Source organism: Silurus aristotelis (genome assembly GCF_946808225.1).
Source record: "Silurus aristotelis genome assembly, chromosome: 19".
NCBI classification, from domain to species: domain Eukaryota; kingdom Metazoa; phylum Chordata; class Actinopteri; order Siluriformes; family Siluridae; genus Silurus; species Silurus aristotelis.
In genome coordinates this window covers 1,885,292-1,913,232 of record NC_139592.1, presented here as the reverse complement: position 1 = coordinate 1,913,232, position 27,941 = coordinate 1,885,292, and the positions used below count along the sequence as shown (strand labels likewise).

Sequence of the window (27,941 nt, the reverse complement as noted above, 5' to 3'; positions counted from 1 at the left end):
AAATCCATAAAAACATACAAAGTGAAACAAAATAACACGTCTTTATTTTTATTCTTTAAAGAAATCTTTGCCACTAGACATACTGCCTGAAGATCCGTCCTGTGGGATATTATTTCACACTATGCCTTGAACTGCTTTTGTAGGAAAGTTTATAAAATACTTATGAACCTAAATGTACACCAGGATTTACAACTGTTGAGGACATAATTCAACTTTGCCGTACACAGTCCCCGATTTATGCGTTAACAAATCTGTACACTGACGAAACTCAAACCTGTACATCCATATATACAAATGCACACTGTTTTCAGTTTGTTTACAGATATAATCAAGTGAAAAGTCTGTGTTTACTGTCATTAAAATAATTCTTCAAAAACAAACGAGTTTTTTTTTTCCAAAGAGAAAAGATGCAGTGATGTTGCTACAAACAAAAACTCAAAAAGGAATTAACTGCTTAAACTTGCAGATTGTTTAAACACAATTTTAGTCCAACATAAAAAAAGTTGACAACATCTGCAAAATACAGGAACCTTTCATTTCTAATAAACCAAGTAAAAAAAAAAAGTCAATTAAAGCAATTATTAATGTGATTTTACCACAAATGTCTTTTCTGACAAAACATTTAACATTTAATCATGTACTTTCAAACAGTTACTGTTCTTTAGACTTTTATGTTCCAAATAAACCTTCTTGTGTATGGTCAATGAATGTGACCGACCTGCATTACTTTGGACTGGGACTCTATTTTATCAATGCCTGGTTTTATATGCATCTCTGCTCATTGCCCCATCTCTGCCAATCCCTCTTTCACCGGTATCCTCTCTGTTATGCTGTTCACTACCATGACCTCTTCTTACAGTGGTACTCCTCCTCCTTGCCCCTCGACACCATGGACTATTACCCAGACTACTGTATTCTTCCTCCCCATCAACAAACTCTCCCTTTTCTCCTTCCTGAAAGTGACTCTGAAAGGTTTCTCCATCTTGAGTGTTTAAATCATTTTCAAAGCGCCCGGGATTCACACCTCCTTTACCACGAACACCAAAGTGTCCTCTAGTGGGAGGACGCTGGGGCAGGTTATTCTCGTTGTAAAGACAGGGCCTCTGCATTCTAGGGCTCTGGAATCTTATTGGGCCACCAGGAGGTGTTGGGAGCAAAGGGCCAGACAGCCGCAAGGGGAGAATATCGGGCTCTTTGGTTGGTCCATCCAACCGTATCCGTGATTGCATTGGGTTTGGCACCTCACTTGCATTAGGCACCTGTGATCTTAGAGGTCTGGAATTAGATGGCAATGAAAAATTATAAGAACATACTTTGTCCTCAGGCAACTCTATGGTGTGGGGAGGAAGCATCCTCTGGTTGTGAAATTTAGGGGATGGGGCTCTTGGACCTCTGAGTTTTGGAGGTGGGTTAAAGCATGGACTTTTCATTTGAGCAGCTCGTTCACAACCTCGGTCGCCTTCAAAAATATCAGGCTTTGCAAAATGTGGCTCAACTGTTTCCCTTTCTATTGCATAATCTCCAAATTCATCAAATTGTTGAGATCTTTCAACATTTAATTCCATTCTTGAAACCCGAGGTCTTTCAGGTTTGTTGGATAGAGAGTTTCTAGCACGTGCTGGAATCCGGGTTCGCATAGGACGAGGAGTGGGATACCTGTGACCTCTTGGTTCTTGTGGAGGTAGATTACTTTCATTAGCAGAATTTGGACCATAATCCCTTGGATCATCGAAATACTGAAGTGGTTCATGCTCTATTTCTGCCGTATCGAATGTAAGATCATAGCATCTTGAGTCATCAAAATCTGGTTGCTCTGTACCTCTACTGTCACGCCTATTTTCATGAAACCGTTGCGGTGGACCGTGTCCTCGAGGGCGTCTAAATTCTGAAAATGTTTCTCTGTCAAGTTGGTGAGGTGCATCGCACTCCCATGAATCATCAAACTCTTGTAAATGAGGATCACCACGATCAAAGTCTCTTCTCTGTGACCCTGCAAAAGTAACTGAACCATCAAACATCTCAGGGTGTAAGAATGTATCTCTCGGCCTAAACTTTAGTGGTCCAGAACCCTCTAACATTACAGGTCTTGGGAACCGTCCCTTAGGTTCAAAAGGGTGAGGCGAAGCTCCTTGAAGCATCCTGGAACCTGGGCTTGGGCCCCTTGGCCTAAGGTTTCGATTCCCAGAGTCCTCAAACATTCTAGATACAGATGTTGGACCAATTGGTCCAAATTCTTCAGATGGCCCACAATCATCAAATATCCTTGGTGTTGGACCTCTTGGCCCTGCTGGTCTGCAGTTTTCAAACTGCTCAGGATGTGGAGCTCTGGGAATCCTAGACTGCATTGATGTATGACCTCTCAGACCACCCAATCTATGCTGTGGGCCTCTCCACTGACCTTCAGGCGTCCTTGGTCTAAACTGATCTCTGGGAGGGCTATTTCTGTGAATATTGTTTTCCAACTGTGTCAAATCATCACTTCCCATGGAACGAGCCTCTTGCAATGGAAGATCTTGAGGGTCTGAAGTGCCATCTATCAAGAAACTAGTGTTCTGATTTTGAAGTGGCGTCATTTCACGATCTTGTCCACGCAAATGTGGTGGCCTCATTGGCAAATCCTTGACCGGCTCTGGGAAATCGCTCTTTATTTTAGGCATCTTCTGTGAAGGATGATTAAACTCTTGTCTTGATGACTGAATATGTATGGTCTTATCATTATTTAACACATTACCTCTCTGATGCCTGGTGTAAAAGTGCTCATTGTTCCGGTCATGATCTATTGATAATTTCTCAAATTGTGGCTTGTTTTTGTGAAACTCTTCCCTTTGCAATGGATTTGTCTTGAATGTTCGTTCATTCTGCAGTTGATTTGGTTCTACCTTCACTTGCTTCCTTTGAGAAAAAGTACAACAAGTTTTATCAGATGGTGCTTGCTCTTTGTGGTGGGACTGATCACTTTCGGGTTTTGTAAGAGCAGCTTTCTGTATCGTGGTTTCTTTTGGCTCTGCACTCTCCAAAGCCTCATTTTGAGACTTTTCACTTTTAGGTTGCTCAGACGCTACAGTGTCTGTCATCGCAGAGTTTGGTTCATTCTTCTGCCTGGATGCCGATTTCTCTTTTAAACTCGATTGATTATTCTCCGGTTCTGAAGATGCCCTACTCCGAGGTGAACGTGTTCTCGATGATGAATACCATCTGTCCCTCCTACTACCATGTCTTGAAAATGTACTAATGTGGAGGTTCTGCTCTCTCTCCCTTGATGACGTTCTTTCGTTCCTGCAACTACGACTTCGGCTTCGTCTGGAAGATCTTTCCGAAGGACATCTACTTCTTCTTCTGTGTCCATCATCTTTTGACTGATCTGAAGTTCTTTTCTCGTGGTACGGCCTACGCGGCTCGTGTCTCGATTGTCTTTGTGAAGGGCTGTGATGTTGTCTCCTGGATGTATGGCTTTGTTTTGGTTTGCCTGAATCTTTCGATGGTGAATTGGAGCGCTGAATGTTCTCGTTACCAGACGATGAAGAGGTACTTTCTTGAAGTTCAGGTGGACCAGGATGTGTACTTTTTTCTGAATTCCTTACAGAATGCAACACTGTTGTATCAGTACTGGTTAACATTTTGTTATCTACCTCACCTAATGACATAGCTTGATCTTTTTCTTGCTCTAGCAAACCTTTTGAAGGGTTCTTGCTTTTCGAACATTCCCTTTTTTCATTTTCATTGTCAGTATGATCCGTCAGCGTTGGATTAACAGTATTTGATGTTAAGTTTCTATATTGCCTCGGATCTCTATTCAGATTTATCGCAGTTAGTGTTTTTTCCATCTCCTCATCTGGTTCCCTGCCGAAGCGTGGTGGTGGCGACATGAGAGCATCAGAGACCGAAAAATGGGCCATGGATACCCCGACGGCCGCTCTCTGAAGACGCAAAGCCTCTTCCTGCTCCTCAAGCTGGCGTTTCTGTTCCTCTATCTGCCGGTTTAAGTCTTCTAGCATTTTATGCTGCTCAGATAATGACATGGTTGTTGATGGTCCATATTCAGATGTGGAGGGTTTTTTATCTGTAAGGTAATTCTGCATCTCTTCAAAGACTGTGTCATCCTCTGGATCATATGCTACGTCATCCTTTATTGCAGAGGTTCCTTGAGCAACGGAATGGTTTGCGGTACTACGTGCATGGACAGAATCAATTCTATTTCCCAAATTATATTCCTCTTCCGGATCATAGGGCCTATCATCATCATCAATAACAACACCATCAATGCTTTTAGAAACATCAGTTGAAGTATTAGGCTTTGACAATTCTAGTGGTTTCACGGGGAAAAGATTTTGATATCCTAAAGCTGGATCATACTCTTCCTCAGGGTCATAGGGTCTATCATTACCATCATTCTCCACTGCAGCCTTCGAAGTCTGCTGATACTGTTGAACGATGGGGTCTACAGTCAAGAAAGATATGGCTGGTTCTTTAACTGCTATAGGTGTTTCCTGGCTGGTATTTCCTGCTAAATCTTGGGCGTGTGTCTTTTTACCAAAAATTGTATCAAGAATAGTCTGGAGTGGTGTAGTGGTAGTGGTAGTGGAAGTGGTACTGGAATTTGGTGGAGCACTTAATGATGTGATCTTGGCAACATCTGAGATAGTAGATGTTTTAGGAGCATGAAAATTAGAAAGCACTGATGAAGGGTTTGAGAAGGATGATGATGGATCAGGTTGAGAGTTGCCTGGAGTAATGCCGATTGCGATATCTGGGTCATAAGGTTCATCGTGTTCAGCATCAGGAAAGGTAGATTTTGTAGGGAGGTTAATGATGGATTGAGGATCCTGTGATATCTGAATTCTTGGTCTTTTCTCGTCGATGTCGTGTGTCTGTGCTCCGGGTCGCTTTAGTTTCTGACAAACTGCCAGGCCGATCAGAAGATTCGGGTGATCCTGTTCAAGTCCTAAAGGACAAAATCAGTTCAATAAAAACACTATGGACAAAAATACACAGCCGTATTTGTCAACAAAGCAGCTTATAACTTTTTTCAATAATTACCTGGGCCTTCTATTGGCAGCAGTACAGAGGGAATGGACTCATTTGCACATAAAGGAATCAGATAAAGATCTTTAATATTGTTGCAAATATTGGAAACCACTCCAAATCTCTTGCGACTGTTAAAATACGAGAACAGGGAGACATATGCAACCTCTTCTTCATCAGATGCTGGATAAAAGCGAATTAAACACAGCTCCTGTAGGAAAAAAAATACCACAAATACATGAAGTGAATTTATAAGATTGCACTATCAATTTAGAGACAGAAAATGATTTGAAGTTAACTGATGGATTTACCTTTGTTAAAGACGTCTTTACTCTCTCAACGTACTCCCAGACTATTTCTGGTGAAATACGGCCACCAATATGAACAGTATCTGGCAAGTCCTAGGTTAAAACATTTAATAAATATAAATGTTAGTTGATCCATTTGTAAAGTACCAAAAGCTTTAGTTTTACTAAAAATGATCAGATTTACAGACATTGGAGTATAAACTTTACATTTTCATGCAGAATTCAAGTAATCAAACCTTATAAATATAAACATAGATTATGCACACCGATCAGGAATAACATTATGACCACCTGCCTAATATTGTGTTGGTTCCTTTTACCCTCCAAAATCTAGTGGAACACCTTCCTAGAAGAGTGGAGGTAATTTTAATAGCGAATTGGGACTAAATGTGAAATGCGATGCTCAAAAAGCACTTCCACAAACTTTTGCCAATGTAGTGTATAGGGACGGATTTTTGGATCTTGAGAAATTGAATCTGAACTTTATTTTGTGACGGGCTTTCACGATATCCTTGTGGTAACACTCCAGACTTTCCACTAGATTTAAAACAAACTGGAGATCAAAGACTACAGATTTTAGCTTCGGATTATAGAAATCTTTTAAGATTTCTAAAATTTTGTTTTAGACGACCAAATCGTGGCTAAGATCGCACAGTGTGAGCCCGGGATTCGTTACAGCGAAAGGAAATTGTGACAACGGTTTGGAGGAGAACTACATATTGGTGTGATGGTCATATCACATAAAAACACAAGTTTTCAGAAAGTCGATCGTATTTTTCTCTAGCTGTTGACAGATAACGACAGGAGAAAGTTCTGGTGATGTAAAAACTAGTCTACTGATCCTAGATGTAAAAGCAAGAATAAAATAATATAAGAGGTGGAAAGTAATGAATTTTACTGTAATTGAGTAGTATATTTTTGTGTACTTTTACTATTTAGTGGTTAAAATCTGTCATTTTGCTTAAGTATGTTTTGTTTGAAGTTTTGTACTAAACTACGTTTTAATTCATATCAGTTAAAATAATGAATAAAAATAATTGCAAGGGGGAAAAAAATAAATGGCACCCCGGAAACTACTGCACTGATGGGTGGAGAACGTGCTAAGCTCACAAGAAAGAAAGATGGAGTCGGATGGGACTGGCGCCAGTGATGCAGAGCCAGCCGGGAAAGCGAAATTCCGTCGAATGGAAAGCTGTTCAATGCGTGCGCTCGCTGTACGAATTCTTAATCTGCCTTTGCGATTTTTCTCATTATCATAAATCCCCCCAACTTAAAACAAGTCAAATCAATTTTAAATCAGCTTCTTTTTTATTTCTTTTTTTTTCACTTGAGTGGATTTTCAGACCTGTAACTTGTACTTATGTAAAAAAAAATTATTGAAATATCATTAACTTTGACTTTGATTACTTTCTCCACCTCTGGCTGTCAAATATCCAAAATACATTCTGAGACCTTTTTCAGAGCCTCTGCAGATCCTGAGATCATGCATCCTTTGGTAACAAACTTGGCCACCAGCTGCATGTTGAGAAAGCCTTTCCATATGGTATCTTGTCTGGAAAGGAAGTTAATTGTCTTCTTGTCTGCTGGGGTATGAGAGGTTCTCGATCTATAAACAGAAATACAAAAAAAAGATTGATATCCTGCGATACATCATCAATTACTGTTGGTTATTACTCACTTACCTTGTGGTTGTACTTTGTGAACTGTAGAACATTGGGTTTGATGGAGCTGAGGGCTTCATGAGAATGGATTTGGGCATGGGTGGTGGAGGCGGAGGTGGCGGTGGCTCGACTGCTTTTGGTTCATCTGTGGTCTCCTTCTCACTACAAATTATGGTTAGACTCTTTGGAGGGTCTGGAACAAGAACATGAGCAGGCACGATCGCAGCAGAAGGTGCAGCCCGGTATCCTGCCGTCCGTGGATCCTTTCTTGTTATGGTCACTATGGAAACCGCAGGAATTACAGGCGGAGAAAACTCTTTCTGAGGTGTCTCCACGCTACATTCTTCTGCGTTTGGAGAAGCAGGAGACTCAATAACAAGGGAATCATCTCCGAGTGCAGCAGCGGGAGGAGTTTTAGCAGATAAAGCGATAGCACATAAAAGTTTTTCCTTCTGCTCGGTCTTCGGCTCTTCTTTTTTCGTGGTGTCCGTGTCCTCAGAAATCTGACCTACGATACAAAAAAGAAAAAAATGAATAAAGTCTCATTCGTTTTCAGAAACGCCTCAATTTTATTTTTGCGTTTGTGAAAACCCTTCAAAGTCAGTGGTGTGGAAAAAGGAAACGTACCCGTACAGATCCTGCATTTGAGGTCAAAAAGATGAGCTTTGTGTTCTGCTGTTGTGTCTTTCAGCATGGTGCTGATGATGGCTGAGACGGCAGTGCAGGGTTTCTGTTTGGCCGGAGGAAGAGATATTTTCCCTTCCTAGAGGAGAAAAACAATGCATAAACACTAGTACTGAAAAAGCATACTCAAGTAAAAGTACAAATAAGTACTTAATAAAATATAATTTCTGAGAGAAAAATAAATACTCAGTTACAATAACCAGAGTGTTTGTAGTTTCATAATTTGCACCACTGTACATAAATATTAATGGAAAACTACTGTATACTGAATTCCTCTCCAAGGAACGCAAATGATTCTGGACAGAGGGATTATAATTTGGTATGTATGAGTGAATATATTTCAGAATCAGGAACACACCAGGAAACACAACAGGAAATATTTTATTTTGACTTCAGCAGAGTTCAGTGGTCACATGGAGTCCTTCAGTTTAATGTTCTGTAAGTATTCGAGGATTTTCTGTGGTGATACATTTTGGAAGATTTCTACAAATGTGATTTCTGAGTAGAAAAGATGTCTCTTGTTTTGAATTGTATTTCATATTTGGGATTCTTCTCAGTTTTGCAGGAAAGCATGGGTGAGCCTGGAACCTTGTATAAATGATATATGGTCTGGTCGTGTCTGGATATGAAACGGGAGTTCAAGAAATGTCTTTGGTTTATAGTTGGATTGATTCGATGTGGTTTGTTATCTGGGCACTGGTCTATTGCAGTCCATTGCGAGATGCAGGGGATTATTATTAGTTCGAGGTCTGATGGTGGAACAGTTTGAGATCCACATTTTGAGATCTTCCTAGCACTAATGGCTGCCTGTTCATTGCCATATAACTGGAAATAATGACAATGATATTTTTAAATATTATAAGCAATTTTATGGCTACATTCAACACTCAACTACATTTACGATTCAATAGATGTACTATTTACTCCACTATATTTTGATTACCAATTGCATTTTGCAGTCAGTCAATCAACTCTGAATATTTCTTTTTAAATTATTTACGTGAATTTTATTTGTCCATTGAATATGAGGTGCTGTTAAAAAAGTTTCCAGACTAGTTTTTTGTAGCACACCAACAGATGGCAGCACAAGGCTTATGCACAGTCACAGGGAGCACCGACCTTTACAAGTCAGTGTGACAAGAGACATCTTCTTGTGTACATCGGGAGCTGTGCGACTGGTGCTAGTCTGGCCATGTTACCATCACAGATGGATGGTACACGTTTCATCAAGACAGCAAATTAGAGCACCCTGTAACCGAGTGGACTTCTCCGTCTTCCCGAAGATGAAAATCCAGCTGCAAGGTCACTGTTTTGACACCGTTGGGGAGATTCGGCGCAAATCGCAGAATGTGTTTGACAAGCTTGGAAAAGTAGACTTCCAGGACACATTCCAGAAGTGGCAGGAATGCTGGGTAGTATTGACGTTGATTGTGTGCTAACAGGATTTTTACAGGATTTTACTGCCCGATGTAGAGGTAAATAACACTACGTAAAGTCCTGTAACTGAAATTACTGTATGTTGCTGATTCAACTGACCGTAAACTATCTGCATGTTCACCTGAGCTTCCAGTTGATCACAATCCAGGCTGACCAAAGGAAAAATTATTGTGAAAAAGAATTTCCGACAACTCACCATTGACAATGTGGCCATGCTATCGGGTTTGACTGCTATGTTCTTGGACACAGATACAGGCTGCTCCACGTCTGCACACATAGGAGATGAGTGTTCCTTCTGAGCAACAGGATTGTCTGTATTTTCCTAGAAAGAAAGAGAAGGATACTATCTGGCTGTTGTGTATTTAAACGCTGGACATATTTACAACGACGCCAACAGAACTGGTGGTACCTGAACAGACAGGAGCTCTTGATCGCTCAGACGGGTCAGTTTAAATGGCGTGATGTGTCCCTTAACAACTTCATAGAAAAGAACCTGGAGAAAAAAACTAATATTATATATATATTCCATACATACATACATACATACATACATACATACATACATACACACAGATTTAAATACAGCCATCAAACTTCCAAATGATCTACACAGGGTACCTACACATTTCATTTTAAAATTTCACACTCAAATCTGCAGACTTCCCTGAAGATTTTTAGGACCGTATTTAACATCCGAAATATTGATTTTACACGTGAGCGTTTTCGGACGTTGCAGTGTGGACGAGCGACTTTTAAAAAAAAAAAGATTTTTTAGAAGAAAATGCTGTTTTTAAAAACGTGTTTTTTATTTTATAAAAACTACATTTTGCAAAAATGCATAGTCTGGAGCAGAATAATACCAAAGAGTAGAAGCAAACATCTTGGTTGATTATTTGTTTATATGATTTTGCTAAATAATTGTGGATTGTTGAGCATGTCATTAAACACACCTTGTTCTTGGAGTCTTTCAAGCTCAAGATCAGAGATCTGTATTTGGTCTTGTACTTGTTGTCAGTAGTATAATACATGTTGAACATCTCTCTCTCAATGTTCACAGCCAATTTTTCAACTTCGCTCTCAGGGATCTCCAAATCGTCACTGGCGCTCACCCTGATAATAAACAAAACGGTCAGATATCAATCTACTCATTCCATGTATTGACAAATCAGGTTTCTTATCTACAGGTAAATCCTCTGACCTTTTCAGCAAGGTGTCGGCGAGAGAGCGCCTGATGTTCTGTCTCATCTGCATGTTCGGATGAGCTTGGAGAGGTCTGGGTGGAGGAACAGGAGCAGGAGTGACGGGCAGGACTCGAACCTCTGTGGTGGGGTTTGAGCTCTGGGGTTTGCTAGAAGCCTCTTGAGACTGGCATTGCATAGCCTCGTTCAGGAGCTGGCGAGTTGCAGATAAACGTGGGGAACCCGGCATGGTTTTCTTGGCTCGGCTCGGGAGGGGATTAGAGGCAGGTCTTTTGAGTGGTGGAGATGAGGAGGCTGGTTTCTCAGCGACTTTTTCGGCAGCAGAGGCCTCCGAAGGAGCAGACGGATCCGGAGACTCAGGCTGAGTAGTCACTGGTGTTTTATCTGGCTCGCTTTCTTCAGCCTCCTTTTCGGGTTTAGTTGAGGCTAAAACAGAGCAAACGGGATGATAAATGATGACACTTCCACCTGCACGAGGTTGTGGGAGATCACTTTCCGGAAACATTTAGGCTGTAATGTGTATTAACTGAGCATTTATTTACAACTACCTGCACACAAAATAAAAAATGACCACATTTGACAAGATAATACACACTTTATACAGGTCAGTTATACAATGTGCATGTCTGTGTTTGTGTTTAGTGCGTCCAGATGTTTAGAACCAAGAACCTGATGCAGTTTATAGACATACACTGTACAATCATATACGAGATATACAAATATGAAAAACATTGTCCAAACAGATCTATTTGCCTGGGATTAATGTTGACTGACTCTTATTGGAAAGTATCTCTTATCGAATGTATTAATGAGATAATTAAAATTTCCTCTGTCTTTCAAATGCTGTAAATTACCACATTTAATAGCTGTTTGCTCCTTTGAGGTCATTAGACATTGGTCAACATGAGTTAGAGTCAGTTTTCAGAATAAAAATAATAAATATATAAATAAATAAATATATATATATAATTTCTAACTTATTTATTTTTTAATTTTTTTTACAAAACCTGTTATCAGTACTTGTATATATTTATTTGAAAGAAACAGGGATGTGTGTTAGTAAAGTCAGGTAGTGATGTAGGTGAGATGAAAAGGCCTCGGGTGCAGTCAGTGTTCACATTCATCCAGGCTTCGTGCACAGGAGTGGTGTCATGCTGGAACAGGTTTGGGTCTCCTAGTTCAATCGAAGCGCAGCATCCATAGATGTCTGATACAATTGTGTCTCCAACTTTGTGGTAACAGGTTGAAAAAGAACCACACATGGCTTGTCCCAATACTATTAGCCATATATTGTATCTTATAGTTTTGTACCTTCTAAGGTTCTCCACACTCGTGCTTGCCAACAAAGCCTAAAATAGACCAGCACTCCTCTCCCCAAAGTTCTTATCTCACCCAGCACTGCACCACACCCCCTCCATCATCTACTCATCTGGTTTGTCTCACCATGGAGACAAACTTCAAGACTGTTCTGGAACGGAGTCTTCCAACAAACTCTTCAGCCACTTCAATTCAAAAGCCTCACTGCTCTATCTCTCTTCTCTCCTAACAAAGTTTTACAGTGATAGTATTTCAAGTGTGAGTCCTAATGAACCAGCGTCAGAATGGATTCGATGGAGACTTCAAAGCACTTTGTGGCGTCTGCCAAATCCCATTAACGTGAATGAAAAAACAAATGATTCCTGGATCTGTGTTTCAGAGAGTAATTAAAGCGCAAACTACAGAGATGAAATGATTAAATCACACCCTTTATCATTTAAGGAGTCAATCTGATCTACATCAGCATTGGATCATCTGATCGGACCACTTGACAACAAAGTCTACAGTTGGCTTGTCTACCAACAACGGCGATAATCAGACCTCTAAAATCTGTATAGAAACAAAAGTCGATTTATAATTGAATGTCAAATTAATGGAATTTGGAATTGTTTTTTTCTTTCACCATTAATACTTCGAGAAACAAAAAAGTGTGTAACTCTGAGGTCAGAAAACGAACCCCGGTGAAGATTAGAGGACGATTAACACATGACCTACAAGATGAGTGTGTACTAATAATAACTAGTGTATAATTAGTGTATAATTACGGGTTTAACGATAAAAAAATATTTAATTGATGGTTCGATTTAAAAGGCAAAGAAGAAATAAATCAGAACAGCAATCATGAGCTGATAACTGGAGGTATAATCGTTAATATAATCGTAATTTATGATTTTATTATTATTATTATTATTATTATTATTTTTATGTTAAAATAACTGTAAAAACAGATTAAATGTTCACACACTAGGATGACGGGTGCTCAAGTTCGTTAGCATCAGAATGCCTTGTCTACAATCTGTTCATGCTCGTTAGATGAATTTTTCATTATTGAAAACGTTTTTTGAACATGACCAGTGATTTTAAGAATCTTAAACAAGAATTTGACCATTTCAGATTTAAAAGCCTGCTACACCAAACAGTAATAACTCATGAAGTCAGTTTAAGTTTGTGCTTTGGAAAAAGTTGTTTCTTCACACAGTGTAGCATCAAACAGGAGTCAACAAAAATCTCACAACATGGTTTAGATCTCAATTCCATGATCATTCCTCGTTAACAAAGTCATCGTTGAGGAGACTTCGGCCATATGAAAAGATTTTTAGTTTGAAAAAGCCTATTTTTCTCTCTGTTTTCTCCTTCCGTCCACACCGGGTTTTCAGCCAAGGACAACGTTGCTTTTTGAAAAAATGCTCTTCAAAATTGATACATTTAATTCAATAAAACGCGTTTTCGCATCGCAGTGTAGACTGTAAAAATAAAGGCTTTCAAAAAAGAAGATTTTTGATCATGTGACCAATTCAGAGATTTCAAACAGCCGAAAATTAAATCGACGCGAGGCGGAAATGACTCATGCGCTGTAGCGGGACGTGAATGTTTTCAGACGTTTCCGTGTGTCGAAAACAATAACGTCAAAAATTTTTTTAAATGCTTTTAGAAAATTCATCCAGATTAGTGTAGTGCCGAACATTTATACCATTTTTGCAGATGCCCGTATCCAGACTGACTTACAATTCTCATCTGTACAATGGAGTAGTTGAGGGTTAAGGGCCTTGCTCAAGGGCCCAGCACTGGTTGCTTAGCATTTTTTAGATTTGATCAGACTCATGATCAGAAGTCCAACTTAATAACCGTTGCGCTACCACTTCCCTTGGAGGCGCGGTGATGATGTTACTGGTATCTTAAAGCTATTGTGATTGTCAACATTGACATGGGAGCTAAAAGTGTTTGAGATTTACACAAGGCCACCACGAAAAACATAAATAAAACAAGTATGGGATCTGATGTCAAGCCGTGTGTTTGTTCTGAAATGATTCTTCATCAGTTTGCATGGCCTAGCGCTCTCCTGAAGTCTGGAGAACATGTTCATTAGCATCAAACTGTAACGTGTCGCAAAAGATTCTGTCAGTGTTGTCAAATATCTAATACTTTAAACTGAACTAAATCTAAAAACTGAGGTGGTAGAAACAAATAGTTTTCCTAATAAATGATGTCAAAATAAATATATTTAAAATATCCCAATGGTTAAATTTGCAAAAGATCTGTACTGAAAGAAAAAGAAAATTGATTCCAAATCAGTGAATTTCAACAGCAGCTTCAGGCTCAACAATCAGCAACAGCTGTACCTTCACTACAAAACCAACATGCAATTGTTCCTTAAACGAACAGCAGTAACGGATCCAAGCTCTTCATTAAGCCTGACTTTAATTCCTGTTCCTGTTTTCCTGAACATTCCTTAGATATTGAAGGGCTTTCTAGAAGGTTCTACCCTGTCCAAAAGGAAATTGTGAAGGGTTGTTTATAAAGTGGACATTGACAGCATTTAACAGATGCTCTTATCCAGAGAGGCTCACAATTATTAGTTAGAAGTCGATTACAGTTTTACAATGGAGCAATTGAGGGTTAGGAGCCTTGCTCATGGGCCCAACAGTGAGATTTGACCTCATGACCTTCTGTTCCCAAGTCTAAAGCCTTAACCACTGATTACAAATATGATAAGTAACTAAATCATGTTCCATAGTTTTCATAAAAATGTACTGGAAAAATATTCAATGAAAATCCAAAAAGGTCAAACCAGAAAAAAGAAATAACCACCACTAGAGGGGAGTAGTGAGCTACAGAACTGGTGGTACTCAGAATCAGCTCTGGAGTTGCACTTGGTGTGGCAGGAGCTGCTATAATATGGACTCCAGAAGCTGGTTTTGGAGCCCTGTGATAAACACGACGCCCTGATGGAATAAACAGCGCACGGAGAACTTGCTGAAAAGATATAATGACCTGCAGATTTACATGCTTTTAACAGACACGTCTGGGTGTTAAAACATATATTGACAGGGGTGAACGTTTCAGGGTGACATTGGAAGCATTTCTCTAGTGTACGCTTTGAATAAATAAATACAAAAAATGTGTTTGGCTGATTCCAGCCTTTGCCTGGACGAGCAGCAATCCTTTGCCATTTCCCCGTCGAACGCCTCCAGAATTCCACGTTTTTTCCTGCTTTCTCCAGGAAGTCATCAGATGATCTTAGAGTTCCACCCAGTGGGTAATCAGTGACGTTTGTGCGCCACTCTTAAACCATTTAGCTGGACGCTGAGTTCCAGAAAAATCCAGAGCGAATCCATTCAATCCACTGTGCTGTTGAGAGCGACAAAGTAGGAAGTAGGTGTACCTAATAAACTGGCTTTCCATGAGTGTGGGGTTTAAACGTGAACATAAAATGGCCTTTCGATATCATGGATCATTTTTGAGCCGTGTTTCTTTTGCTCGGTTTTCTTTAGCATGAAGCATGCTTTTGTTTTTGGCGTACGCCGTTTTAAAAGCGACGTATTAGAAACGTCACATTTGTGTGGTAGTGTGAATTGTGGTGAGTGGAGGGATGGAGGATCTGAGATATCTGAAACCAGATCTATCTGCTACCGCGTTTCGGAAAACGTCCGACCTTGTGCCGTGTGCGAGTCGTTTTATGTATCTTTGCGTTATTAAAAAGGTTTGTGTACGTGTGAATATGACTGTGGAAAACTGAGCTGTCCAAGGTTTTAGGCATCTTGAGAAGACGAGTAGTAACTTGACGATTCCAGATTTAAAAGCCTGCTACACAAAACTGCAATAACTAATGAAGTAATAATTAGGGTGCGTTTGTGTTGTGGGAAGTCGTTCCCTCACACCGTGTAGGATCTTGTTTCAAACTGATATTTAGAGCAAAACAATTCCTCTTCAACAAAGTAATCGATGGAAATGGTTCTTATTTATACCCCGAAGCACCTGAGGGTCAGGGGCCCAGCACTGGTAGCTTGTCAGTTTTCGAATTTGAACTCATGATCAGAAGTCCAACTTTATAACCTCAGAGCTACCAGTTCCCTGAGAGGTACCGTAATGATGTTGCATTTACATCAAAGCCATCATGAAGGTCATCTGACCAGAAAAGCTCTTTGTCAAACCTGCAACCTAGTAGTGTTTGAGATTTACATAAAGCCACCATGCTAATATCCAAGCAAGATGGGGAAAAAAAAGTCAAAGTCAAGCTGTGTGTGTGTGTGTGTGTGTGTGTGTGTGTGTGTGTGTGTGTGTGTGTGTGTGTGTGTGTGTGTGTGTGTTTTATAATGAATCTTCATCTGGAAAGACCTAGAGCTCTAAAGAAGTCTGGAGAACATGAAAGCCCAAATGACTACTGTATTTTAATGAAAGCTTGTGAAAAGACCATATTTCAGGGTTGGACTGATCGCAGGCTGCTGTGTGTGTGTGTGTGTGTGTGTGTGTGTGTGTGTGTGTGTGTGTGTGTGTGTGTGTGTGTGTGTGTGTGTTGAAAAACTTGCAAATAGGTGTTATCTGAGAAGGAGGAGTAGGGGGAACAAAGGTATGAAAGAACCTTGACATCCTCTGAATGTAAAGAAGGTTCTGGTGTTCCATGGGGTGCCGGTTTAGTGATGTAAACTAAGTAGTAAGTCATATGTAAGTCACATAGTAAGTCAAATAATACACTCTTGAGTGTGTGGTGCTGTGGAGATGTAATTAAAAAAGGTCTAAAGCAAGAGGCCATCATCATGAACATGGAAATGGAGAGGGGTCTTGGGGTAGAGGTGAAGCAAGGCTGGTTTTGGAAGAGGTGCTTGGACCCGCAAGATCATCTTGCATTAGTTTACTGCTGGGACTGAAAACATAGACATGATTGACAGTTATTCATTTTCCACTCAATCCCAATTGTTAATTGAGTTTGAACAATCGTGTGTTGATAAGTTTAATCTTTTACAAAAACGTACTAAAATGTGCATTTCTGGCTACGAATGATCTGAGACGATACGCTCCAAAGTGCTCCATTTACACCGAAAATAAACCTAATGTTTTCTGAAAGATCATGACAAAAGGATTATGAAGGTTTCAATGTTTCCTGGAGCCACCTGGTGGGTTTCATGTGGTGCTTTTGGCCCAGAACTCCCCCCCCCCCCCCCCCACACACACACACTCGTATTGACCTTATCACCTTTTGTTGAAACCACAAAATTGTTTTCTTGCCAAAGTATATCTGTATAAACTGTAGGGGGCGTGGCCTCATTAGCCCGGCAAGAAGTGTGCATGTGATTGATGAATGTGCAGGTAGAAATCCAACTGAAATTGATAAATTTGGTAGATGGAAATTGGTAAATCAGAGATTTATTTGTTAAGATTTTTTTTATTTTTACTACATTAAAGTTCCTTGTTATGGTCTCACCTGCAAATTCAGCCCAGTTAATTCCCATGAAAAGTTTCCAGTCTTGAAAATTCCTGGAATTTCACCACCCTACAAATATTTAGGTTTTACAGAAAATTCAGCCATAAGATTGAATCGAAATGTCAATTTAAATGATGAGCCGTGCATAGAGTCAATTATAATCAGCTGTAGTGTGAAAAAAAAAAATCCCTCAATGGATTTGTGCTTGTGATCAAATTAATGACTGCACCCAATTACTTTACATTTAGTCGTAATGTTATTTTCTACCGTCAACGTCTAATCGCGTACGTCTCACTTCTGTAGCTTCACTCGCTTATAGGTCAATTATGTAGTAATAGTCATCACATTAAGCAGCTCTGAGAACAACTGCAATGTCTCTCTTCCTTGGCTTTACCTTCAATCTATGTACAATGATCTAATCCAACTTTATATATGTGCGTATATAAGTATACCACTACAAACTTTTGTAGACCCCTGACCAATACAAACTTGTTTAACATCTCACTCCAGATTTACGCTACACTCTTCATGGAAGGCTTTCCAAGAGCATTAGTAAAATAACACTTTGATGTTGGAGCATGTGAGGATGCTCCTGTTCCGGTTTCTCCCATATGGGTTGAGGAGGGAGGTCAAGGCTCAGTGCAGGACATTGAGGTTCTTCCACTCCAACCACCATGTCTTCCTGGAGCTCGCTTTGTGTACAGGAGCATTATCAGGATGGAAATGTGTTTGAGGGTGTTAAATCAGAATAATTGGGAATCCTTCATGCGTACATATGCGATTGTGTGCTTCAAACTTTGTAGCAACAGTTTGGAGAAAAACCACATTATGGGTGTCCACAGAAGGTAAGAATTTTCTCCTTTCTTGCGTTTTTATTGTTTAATTCGTCGCTGCTGCACCAGTTTATCATCAAACCTTAATGCAGAGGCACATCTCATGTATGTATGCATGTATGTAATGTATAGAAGTTTTCATTATATGACGATCTGTTCTGGGGTTTTATAGAAGTACCCTTGTATTCGTTTTGACCTTTGCAGACTTCCTGTGTTATTTCCTATAAACAGTTTCAGTTCTAAACTATTTTGACCACTTGCATCATGAATGTACTGAATGTATATGCACCAAATGTTTCTACCTGCCCCCTGTCACAGACTCCCAAGGCGCATCATCTAGTTTTCCTTCACTGCATGATTCTTCACCGGTGTTTCTCCACTGATTTCCTCTGCTCGTTTTTTGTGTGCTGCAGGATCCCTCGCAACCTTGGACATACGAGGTGGTATCAAAATGTTTCGAGAGCAGTTTTGTAGCACACCAACAGATGGCAGCACAATCCTGCACGCACAGTCACAAGGAGCAATGACTTGTCAGTGTACCAAACTGGGTGCGATTCTGACCACGTGCTCGGCCCATCACAGAGCTCTTCTCACATATACGAGATTCTTGATGGAATTCTCTCACTTCCGCACCCACCCTACTCGCCAGGTTTGGCTCCAAAGGACTTCAACCTCTTCCCGAAAATGATGAGCCTTGAAAAGAAAACTACCAGGACACATTCCAGAAGGGGCAGGATCGGGGGTGGGGGGGTGGTATTGCTGTGTAAGGGGACTATTTTGAAGGTAGTTGGAAACGTAAATAAAGTACTTTCTAGTAAACAGTTATTCTTAAAAAAAAATTTTATACCAGGTGAGAGCATCCATCCTTGGGGGGGTTCTTCACGGTTATTCATAGCGCCCTAGTTTCACTCCATTCCTCCAAAAACAGATTTTTACACGGATAAGGAATTGTACATGGTTTCACTAAAAGATCTTCAAGTTTTTCCCATTAGGAAAGACCCTGAAGATTTCATAAATGTGTATGGTGGGTCAGCAGCGTGAGTTGCCACCTCAGCCCTGACCTTGGGTGATAGTTTTCTGACAGAAGCATGCTAGGAGGTAGACCCCCCTATTCTGAATTATCCCTATGCATGAATAAATGCATGGAACTGCACTGTAATAATCAGAAGGTGAATTGACTGTTTTATAAACAGCATGTGTGGCACCTTCTTTTGACTGGGTGTTTCTCAGGTGTGTGTGTGTGTGTGTGTGTGTGTGTGTGTGTGTGTGTGTGTGTGTGTGTGTGGATTCGTTTGGCTAGTATCTGGAAACATCCACCACACTTTGGTCACATAGGTATTGGCACTTGGTATCAAGTATCAGTCAAACAGCTAAACCAAACTATTACCAAAATAAAAAGATCTGAATAGTAGCTACACATTCCGCATTCTTGAAGTATCAACAATTCTTTGAACCACGAGGTTGCGAAAGTGTGACCTTTTCGAGCGCAGCACAATTTAGCGTTTGTACGCCAAAGCTAGTTTGTCTGAATCAGAGCACGTTTAGCATTAACCACGTGGGGATGCCAATCATTCCAACTCCCGATATGTTTGGTGGAATGTGAGAAATGATATCCCTAATGCAGTGAGCATGCTGCTCGTCTGTACTCCACACAGCGTACGCCCGGGAAAATAGATGAAAATCAAAAGTAAGAGTGTGGAAAAAGCAAACGTAGGAAACGAGAAATGCAAGAAGTGACATGATGGACAACCCATTTGAGGCTAAACTGGAGCTCTACCATGAAGGACGAAGAGGTTTGCAGGAGTGTATAGAACGATTCAAAGAACAAAAACCGTGCAAACGACAAACACTTTCGTAGTATCTGTGTTTAGTTTGTTTTAATGTGGGTGATAGACAATCCCTATTTCCTTTCCATAAAAAAAGTGTGCAATTTATAGATATAACTGATCTATATATTGTTAAAGTTCATGCCACATTTTCTTGGGCAATTATAAGCAATAATTTCAGTGCAATAATAACAATAATGTTACATGTACAATAACTTGTCTATCATAGTATTCTGACTTTCTGTAGAGGCTTGTTTTGTAACAGGCACAGTCACAGGGAGCACCGACCGGCTCAAAGCTCGCCGTTTTGACACTATTGTGGAGGATCTAGCATGAATCACAGGAAGTGGTTGACACGTGGCAGGAGCGCTGCGTTGCTGTGCAAGGGGACTATTTTAAAGGTGATGGCGTGTAAACGTAGATAGATGGATTCTTGTAAACAGAGCTACTCTTTGAACTTTGATAGCACCTTGTATTAAGTTATACATATTACAATTTCTTTTCACTCTATGTCAGGGCTGGGCAATTCATTTCTATAGGGGGCCACATGAAAAATCTGAACTGTGTTGGAGGGCCGAACCAATGATAACGTGAAATTAATTCTGCTCAATATTAATTTTCTCCCATTGTAAAAAGCAGTAAATTATATATTTTGATAAGCAATGACGTAAATAATACGCCACAGTTTTTTAAAGTAAAAGCAACACAGTTGTATTGCATGCACAGCATAAATACTTGTTAATTTGTGTTTATGACTGACATACCGCGGGCCGGACAGGAATGCCCAGGTCTGCTCTAACTTTATTGTGAGCAACTGTGAGCCAACAATTTTCCAATGGGATCAATAAAGTATTTTGAACTCCTTGTGTATCCCAGGCTACACATGGCGTCATGATGCTCTCTAGTGATTGGACATTTATGTATATCATGCATCTTGTAGAACACTATGAAATGGTTCCACAGGAGATGAAACAGTCTCTCTTGGTCTGCGGTTTGAACGTTTTACTAGTGAGAAACTGGGTGAAGGAGGTGGGGCTTTCAAGGGGACACGGTAATGCTGGAGAGTTTAACTCTACTTACCTGTCAATCATTCACAGAGGCTCTTAATTTGTGCATATTTTTGAATGCATTCTGATTTCCTATACGAAATACAGGTGAAGGTTGGAAAAGGCCTGAGAATCAGTTTCCTGCTAAGATAATAATTTGAATGCTTTTTTCTACATCATCCATTTTGAAATGTCCTATAGATATGGGACAGGCGTTTAACATTATTGCTTCATTTATCTTGTCTAAAGATCTTCCTTTGCCATCTTGAAACATTTCGACGTGATGGTGTAAATATGGTGACGGGCCTTAAGGGCTTGTAATGGTAAAAAAACAAATGTAATAAAATGTCATATAAAGCAAGCGAATATCGTTGTGTGTTTGGGTGATAGGAGAAGCAGTGTTTTTAATATAGATTGAAGGGAAGAAAGTGCAGTTGGATTATTTTAGAACAGTGGGTCTTGTTTTCATTCTTTAGACACCTAAACTATACATTGAACCATTAATATGCTTGATTGCACGCTAGGGCAGCAAGATGTGCAGGGACATCCGGGGGGGGGGGAATTAACATTTTCTCCTGCACTACAATTACACCTGGTTGTCCATTGTGTTGTGATTAATCTTTATTTGTTCGTTTGAGGTTTAGAATACTCACCCCAACATTGAGTTTACTTACCTTTTAGGAATATCGTAGTGTGCTGTATTGCACATATGCAGAGGAAACCAGCTCAGCTTGTGTGTGTGTGTGTGTGTGTGTGTGTGTGTGTGTGTGTGAGAGAGAATTGCCTGTGTAATGCTGTACACCCCCTGTGTGATACATACTGGCTTTGTAAAACAGTGATGAAGCGATTGCTGCAGGTTGCTGCTCCCCCATTGCTTTGTGAACAGGGTCAGGGGTGAAAGAGGCAGCGGGGGCAGATCCCATCTTCTTACTTCTGCTGTCCTCATCAGGCTTCTCTGAAGGTTTCTTCTTGAAGAGCTTTCCCAGATTTTGGATCTAAAAAAAAAAAAAAATAAATAAATAAAAGAAAAATCATATGAAAACAGCTATTTATTTGAGTTCAAGCACACACACACACACACACACACACACACACAGTAGGCTTTTATTATTATTATTAAATTTAAAACATACACAACAATTCCAGGGCTATAAAAAAAAAAAAAAAAGAGAGAGACTAGAGTTAGCGCAGTGTCACTGTGGATACTCGCTCCGTACCGGAAAAATATTTTTTATTAATATTTGTAAAAGAGACACTGTGTACATTGCAGGTGTATATAAAGGGGCGTCAGTGTGTATTTACCTTAAGCGTGGGTTTAACCGCAGGTTTGTTTTTAATCTCAGGTTGAGCTTTGGGCTCTGAGAGGCCGTGCATGGCAACGGCAGCATGACGGATGATGCACTGATGGCCGCAGTACACCGATTCGGGCAGAGCATCGTTACTACAGCCCGGACCGATACACTGAGGAGCAGTGGCCTTCTCCTTCTCCTTTTCCACCAGGTCCTCCACCGTTTCTTCTGTCACATCCTGTTCCCTCACTACGGCTCGCTCTTCAAGTTTGGAAGTGGCTTCGAGTGTCTCCACCTGAGATAATACTCAGAACTCAGATCACAGGACCATAAAACCGGGTCAAAAACAGCAGGAAAATAAAACATTTTAGAAGATTGCTTATTAGAAGATTTAAATCCTCCTGAGATCGGACGGAACATTTTGAAGGACAATAAATAACAGATCAAGAAGGAGGGTCGCTTGTTACCGGTCGGAAGATCTTGATTCTTGTCTTTGTGCCGCGAGAGCTTGACTTCCTGATCTTCCCTTTAACACCGTCGTCCTCGTTGGGTCGTTCTTCTCCGGCCGAGGAGGTGAGCAGGCTCTCGGACGAGGAGCTCAGAACTTTACAAAGCACCGGCTGCTGCTGCTGATTCAGGAACCCGATAGGACTTTGGCAAGGAGAGCAAGAAGGACAGATGTAATCCTCTCCGTTCTTCTCCAGGAGACAACCACGAGACTGACTGATGCCTACACAGTCACCATGGAACCACTCGTGACACCGGTCACAGCGGATCATGAACCTGGCGGAAGAAGATCGGCGTTTTGAGGAGTGTTAAACACGTGTTTAATAAGAGTACACGTCAACGGTTTCAGAAATGACGAATATAAATATCTGATGCAAAAACACTGAGGGTTGCTGAATACTAATCTACTGACAACTAACCTGGAATGATCTACAGATAAAATCAAAGTTGGTGTAAATTTGGACTCGGGTAATAAGAATTTTAGTGAGAAGGGGGTTAATGAGAAGGTCAATGAAGAAAAGGTAGATAATGAGAAGGATAATGTGGAAACGGTTGGTGATGAGGAAGATGTTAATGAGCTCTTAGTTATAAACATGTATCAGTAGAATATTTTAAAAGGATAACACTGTGTACATTACAGGTAGAGCAATTTATACGGTTATTAAGGTAAAGGTTAGTGATCAGAACATTAATGAAGAGAAGATTAATGATGTAAAGGTTAGTAATGAGAAGGTTAATTAGGAGGAGGTTGGTGATGAGGAAGATGTTATGAGGTAAAAGTTGTGATAAGGAAGTTAATGAGGAGGTGGTTAATGATGAACATGTTAATGAGGCAAATGTTGGTGAGGAGGTTGGTGATGAGACGGAGGTTAATGGGGTAAAGATTGGTAATTAGAAGGTTAATGATGAGGTTGGTGATTAGAAGGTTAATGGGTTAATGAGGAAGAGGTTGGTGATTTGAAGATTAGTGAGGAAGAGGTTGATGATTAGAAGGTTAGTGAAGAAGAGGTTGGTGATCAGGCGGAGGTTAATGAGGTAAATGTTGATGAGGAGGTTAATGAGGAGGAGGTTGTGATGACGCGGAGGTTAATGAGGTAAAGGTTGGTGATTAGAAGGTTCGTGAGAAAGAGGTTGGTGATTAGAAGGTTAGTGAGGAAGAGGTTGGTGATGAGGCGGAGGTTAATGAGGTAAATGTTGGTGATTAGAAGGTAAATGATGAGGAGGTTGGTGATTAGAATGTTAATGGGTTAATGAGGGGGAGGTTGGTGATTAGAAGATTAGTGAGGAAGAGGTTGGTGATGAGGCGGAGGTTAATGAGGTAAATGATGAGAAGGTTAATGAGGAGGAGGTTGGTGATGACGCAGAGGTTAATGAGTTAAAGGTTGGTGATTAGAAGGCTAGTAAGGAAGAGGTTGGTGATGAGGCGGAGGTTAATGAGGTAAATGATGAGGAGGTTAATGAGGAGGAGGTTGGTGATGACGCAGAGGTTAATGAGTTAAAGGTTGGTGATTAGAAGGCTAGTAAGGAAGAGGTTGGTGATGAGGCAGAGGTTAATGAGGTAAATATTGGTGAGGAGGTTAATGAGGAGGAGGATCATGATTAGAAGTTTAATCAGGAGGAGGTTGGTGATGAGGCGGAGGTTAATGAGGTAAATGTTGGTGATTAGAAGGTTAATGATGAGGAGGTTGGTAATTAGAAGGTTAATGAGTAAGAGGTTGGTGATTAGAAGGTTAATGAGTAAGAGGTTGGTGATTAGAAGGTTAGTGAGGAAAAGGTTGGTGATTAGAAGGTTAGTGAGGAAGAGGTTGGAGATTAGAAGGTTAGTGAGGAAGATGTTAATGAGGTAAAGGTTGATTATGAGACGGTTAATTTTGGAAGTTGGTTGGTGGTATGATTCAGTAATACAGATCTTTCCCTGGTCACTCTGAGGTGATTAATATTACTTTAATTCAGAATACTTTAACAAGTGGTGGTTCTACAGTACACTATAAATCAGAGACGCCTAAACATTATATATACACAAACTTTTTATTGTTACGCAGCAAAAAATGTAAACCGAAATGAAAAGGAGAGATTGTAAGTTAGTGGTGGACGAAGTACACAAGCATGTAGTAGAGATAAAGTAGATCCAGTAAAAGTGTCCCTTTAAACTTTCACTTGAGTAAAAGTACAAACGTTTTTGCCTTCAAATGTTCTGAAGTTTCCAAAGTACTATGATTTATTACGACCTAAACCCTTCTTCAAAATAAATCACGTAAATGAGGTCACGTGTGTTGTGGCGAGTTCACGCTCGATTCCGATTGGTGACTCGCTGCGTGATTGACCAGTTACGTTTTTATCCTCGTAAATTAAAACGATCGACTGATTTCACTGAATGTAGGCCAATAAAAAGATATTTGACTTTGAAAGGTTGTGAAGTTACAGTAAAAGTCTCCCCAACGTTAGAGAGGAACGTTAGAAAAGAACCCTTTATCTTCTGACCTGGCAGCTGGTTACACACAGTCTCCACCTCACTCTTTAAAAAAAGAGATCAGTCAAACCTCCATTTACAAACCAAATTACCTTGACGACGCTCTCCATCATCCTGATCGAAACCCAAATTTCCCCTGACCTTAGAAAAGCTGCTGAGTGTGTAGCTTGTGTTTTTGAGCAGTGTACATCTACCACGTGATTCTTCTAGGAATGAAAAGATCTCTTGGTTTGTAAAATCGTGACTAAAACAATGTTTTTATCCACTGGTTTCAGATCGATCTATTGATCGGAGTCCATTTTATTGTCACTGTGTAAAGCAGGAATTGCGAGACGAAAGAAGGATTCGTGAAGAGAAGGTAGAATTACGAGAAATAAAGTACGAATTGGCGGGAAAAATGATGGAATCTTGAGAAATAGTCAAAATTGTGTGGTGGGGGGGGGGGGGGGTCGCCGTCGGAATTCCAAGAAATAAAGTCAGAATGAAAAGAAAAGGGAAAAAAAATGTACTTGCTAGATATAAAATCGGAATCGTGGAAAATAAAGTCTGAATTGCGAGAAAAGTTCGGAATTTCGAGAAATTCTTTTAAAATTGCAAGAAAGTTGCCAGTAGGCAAACTATTATTCATTTATTTATTTTTTTTATTGGATGGGGGATTCAAAGCCGATGGTACTAAAACTGGGATTAGAATCAGATTTCAGGTCCGAAGTTCCGAGTTGATTTCTATAGCGCGTTTCACGATGGACGTCGTCCCAAAGCAGCTTGACAGAAGTTACAGAATTTACGAAGTTCTACAAAGGAAAATCGTGCTTCTACATGCTACTTGCCTGTTATTGTGCTTCTGTTGACAAATGCAGTAGATGGCTTCAGGGTCACTGTATTCGTCGATGCTTGAAGATTCTCCTGCGTCGTTTCGCTCCTCCGGTTCCACTTTTCCCTCGTGCCGACCCCCTGGAGCTGATTTCCGGGCTCCGGTTATCCCTGATTGGTCGGCGAGTGAAGAGATGTCTTGATCTGCTTGCACGTTCTCACGAGACCCTTCGTCGTTCAGTTCTGCGCTCTGTTGTTGGATCTCCTCCGATTTCCGTCGCCTCCGGGCTCGCTCTTGTAGCTCACGGAGAGTAAGCTCATCGCTGTCTTGATCCGATGCCTCGAAGGCGGCTTTCTGAGGTTCGTGCGGCTGACGGGGCGCCGCTACGATGTCATCCGATTCAGGATCTACGTCCTTCACCTGGATCGCTCCTCTGCCTGCTCGTGTCCTTTTGGGGGGAGTTGGTGTGGTTTCGTTTAACTGTTTGGCGCGTCCGCGACCCCGTGCTTTGCCCTTGGGCTGGCGTGCGGTCCGACGCGGCGTCAACGTAACGAGGTCCAGGTTGCCAATTTCTTCGATGAATTCACGTCTAGCGATGGTGCTCCTGCGGAAGCCCCATCTTTTGGTGGCTTCTGTGGGGGACGAGTCGTCCATCTGCTGCTTCTCTGTCTCTACTGCACAGAATGAACATACAGGCAAGATCAGGACTTATATGTCGTGAAGTAGGTGTAGCCCTTGTGACAGCTAAAGTAAAGGGGCGTGGCCTTTTGTTCCCGGTGATTACTCTAAAGGAGGCGTGTCCTTTGTTCCAAAGGTCAGGTTCAAATCCAAGCTACCAACAAGCGACCACTGCTGGACCCTTGAGCAAGACCCTGCATAAATGCGTCTGCCAAACAACGTGAAAGTAAACGTGGCGACATTTTGTGAAGTCATAGTAAAAAGGGGCGCGGCCTGTGTGTGGCCTATATGGCGGTTACAATAAGGGGGCGTGGTCTATGGCCTGTCGATGCCACAAAAAACGAAAACGCAACACGCTTGCTGCGTTTGTTATTTGTTTACACTGATTTCACACACCGGATGCTAGCTAACGGCTACCGAGCTAGCTAATTTATTTTGCCACAAAGTTATCGCGTGACCGAAAACAGTGCTAACATGCTAACCCGATTCTAATAAGGATTATCACCTTCAAACTGCTTCTCCGGGATTCCAAATCGCACAACAGCGTCATGTGTAGCATCCGGGCTTTATTCCGTTCTCAGGTACACACGCCGAAACCTCGGTCCGAATCTACACCGACATTTTAACACGGTGCCACCGAACCCCCACACGCGCGTCCATTTTGTCCGCCACAGAAGGGGCGTGGCCTAAGGTGTCAAGCTTCCCGACTACAAGTGCCTTATAGCAAGTCCCGCCTCCTTTCCCAGACACGGACTTTGATTAGCTGGGAGTTTGAATGCAGCCCGCTTATTGGTGGTATTGGATCACTCTTCAGCACACACTGTGTTTAAGTATTAAAGCAGTCGTTCGGGCAAAGTTAAATAAACTTTTAATCAACAGCATATTAATTATGATTGTTTTATATCGGTCAGTGTATGTTTTAGAGCGTTTTTGCTATGATTTATTGATTTTGTTGATAATGGAAACGAATCCAGGACCGAATTTATCAAACAGCGACTCCCTTCGGTCTAGAAGAGAATTTCAGCAGTCTGGTATATAAAAACTTAAAACTACATAAATATCGTGTAAAATAGTGTTTACATAATTTGGAAAACTGTGGATATACGCGTTTTATTTACATTTTTAAACAGAAAATGTGCATTAATTGAAGATTTTTTTCAATAATTACACAATTTACACTGAACAAATTCCACAAAGTTTAGAGCAGAAAAATGGTGGTAAACAAGAATGTTTAAATACATCTGCATATTTTTTTTATTAATTAATTAATTAATTAATTAATTGAAGAGGTTTAAAAGAAAAAGAGACATGCAATATGGGCAAACTATTGAGACACCCAACTTTATATCTGGTTCTTCTTCAAACTATAGGCACTAACCTGAAGGACAAATTTTGGCTTAACTTGAAATAAGAGAAACCTGTTCTAGCATGACA

At 40.6% G+C, this 27,941-nt stretch overlaps 1 protein-coding gene and 2 long non-coding RNA genes across 4 annotated transcripts; 1 reads left to right on the top strand and 2 right to left on the bottom strand.

The window, feature by feature from the left end:
- Positions 1-25: 25 nt before the first annotated feature.
- LOC310714842 (death-inducer obliterator 1) lies at positions 26-27,150 on the bottom strand. 2 transcript variants are annotated; one of them, XM_083520803.1, is made up of 15 exons: positions 27,013-27,150; positions 25,846-26,503; positions 22,509-22,824; positions 22,055-22,336; positions 21,573-21,747; positions 10,311-10,737; positions 10,063-10,222; positions 9,522-9,605; positions 9,309-9,434; positions 7,619-7,754; positions 7,013-7,499; positions 6,783-6,936; positions 5,334-5,423; positions 5,038-5,233; positions 26-4,942 (listed from the first exon to the last, which is right to left on the bottom strand). In XM_083520803.1, the coding sequence occupies exons 2-15, from the start codon at positions 26,481-26,483 to the stop codon at positions 750-752; spliced, it is 7,464 nt and encodes a 2,487-aa protein (XP_083376929.1). In that variant the 5' UTR covers positions 26,484-26,503; positions 27,013-27,150; the 3' UTR covers positions 26-749. The 2 variants fall into 2 exon arrangements, with proteins under 2 accessions (XP_083376929.1, XP_083376930.1); XM_083520804.1 differs by having other exon boundaries at positions 25,846-26,500; positions 27,013-27,142.
- On the bottom strand, positions 12,502-17,565 carry LOC310714972. Its single transcript, XR_014530203.1, has 2 exons — positions 17,121-17,565; positions 12,502-17,047 (listed from the first exon to the last, which is right to left on the bottom strand). It is a non-coding gene; the product is annotated as an uncharacterized lncRNA (long non-coding RNA).
- On the top strand, positions 19,934-21,304 carry LOC310714961. Its single transcript, XR_014530192.1, has 2 exons — positions 19,934-20,344; positions 20,416-21,304. It is a non-coding gene; the product is annotated as an uncharacterized lncRNA (long non-coding RNA).
- Positions 27,151-27,941: the final 791 nt, after the last annotated feature.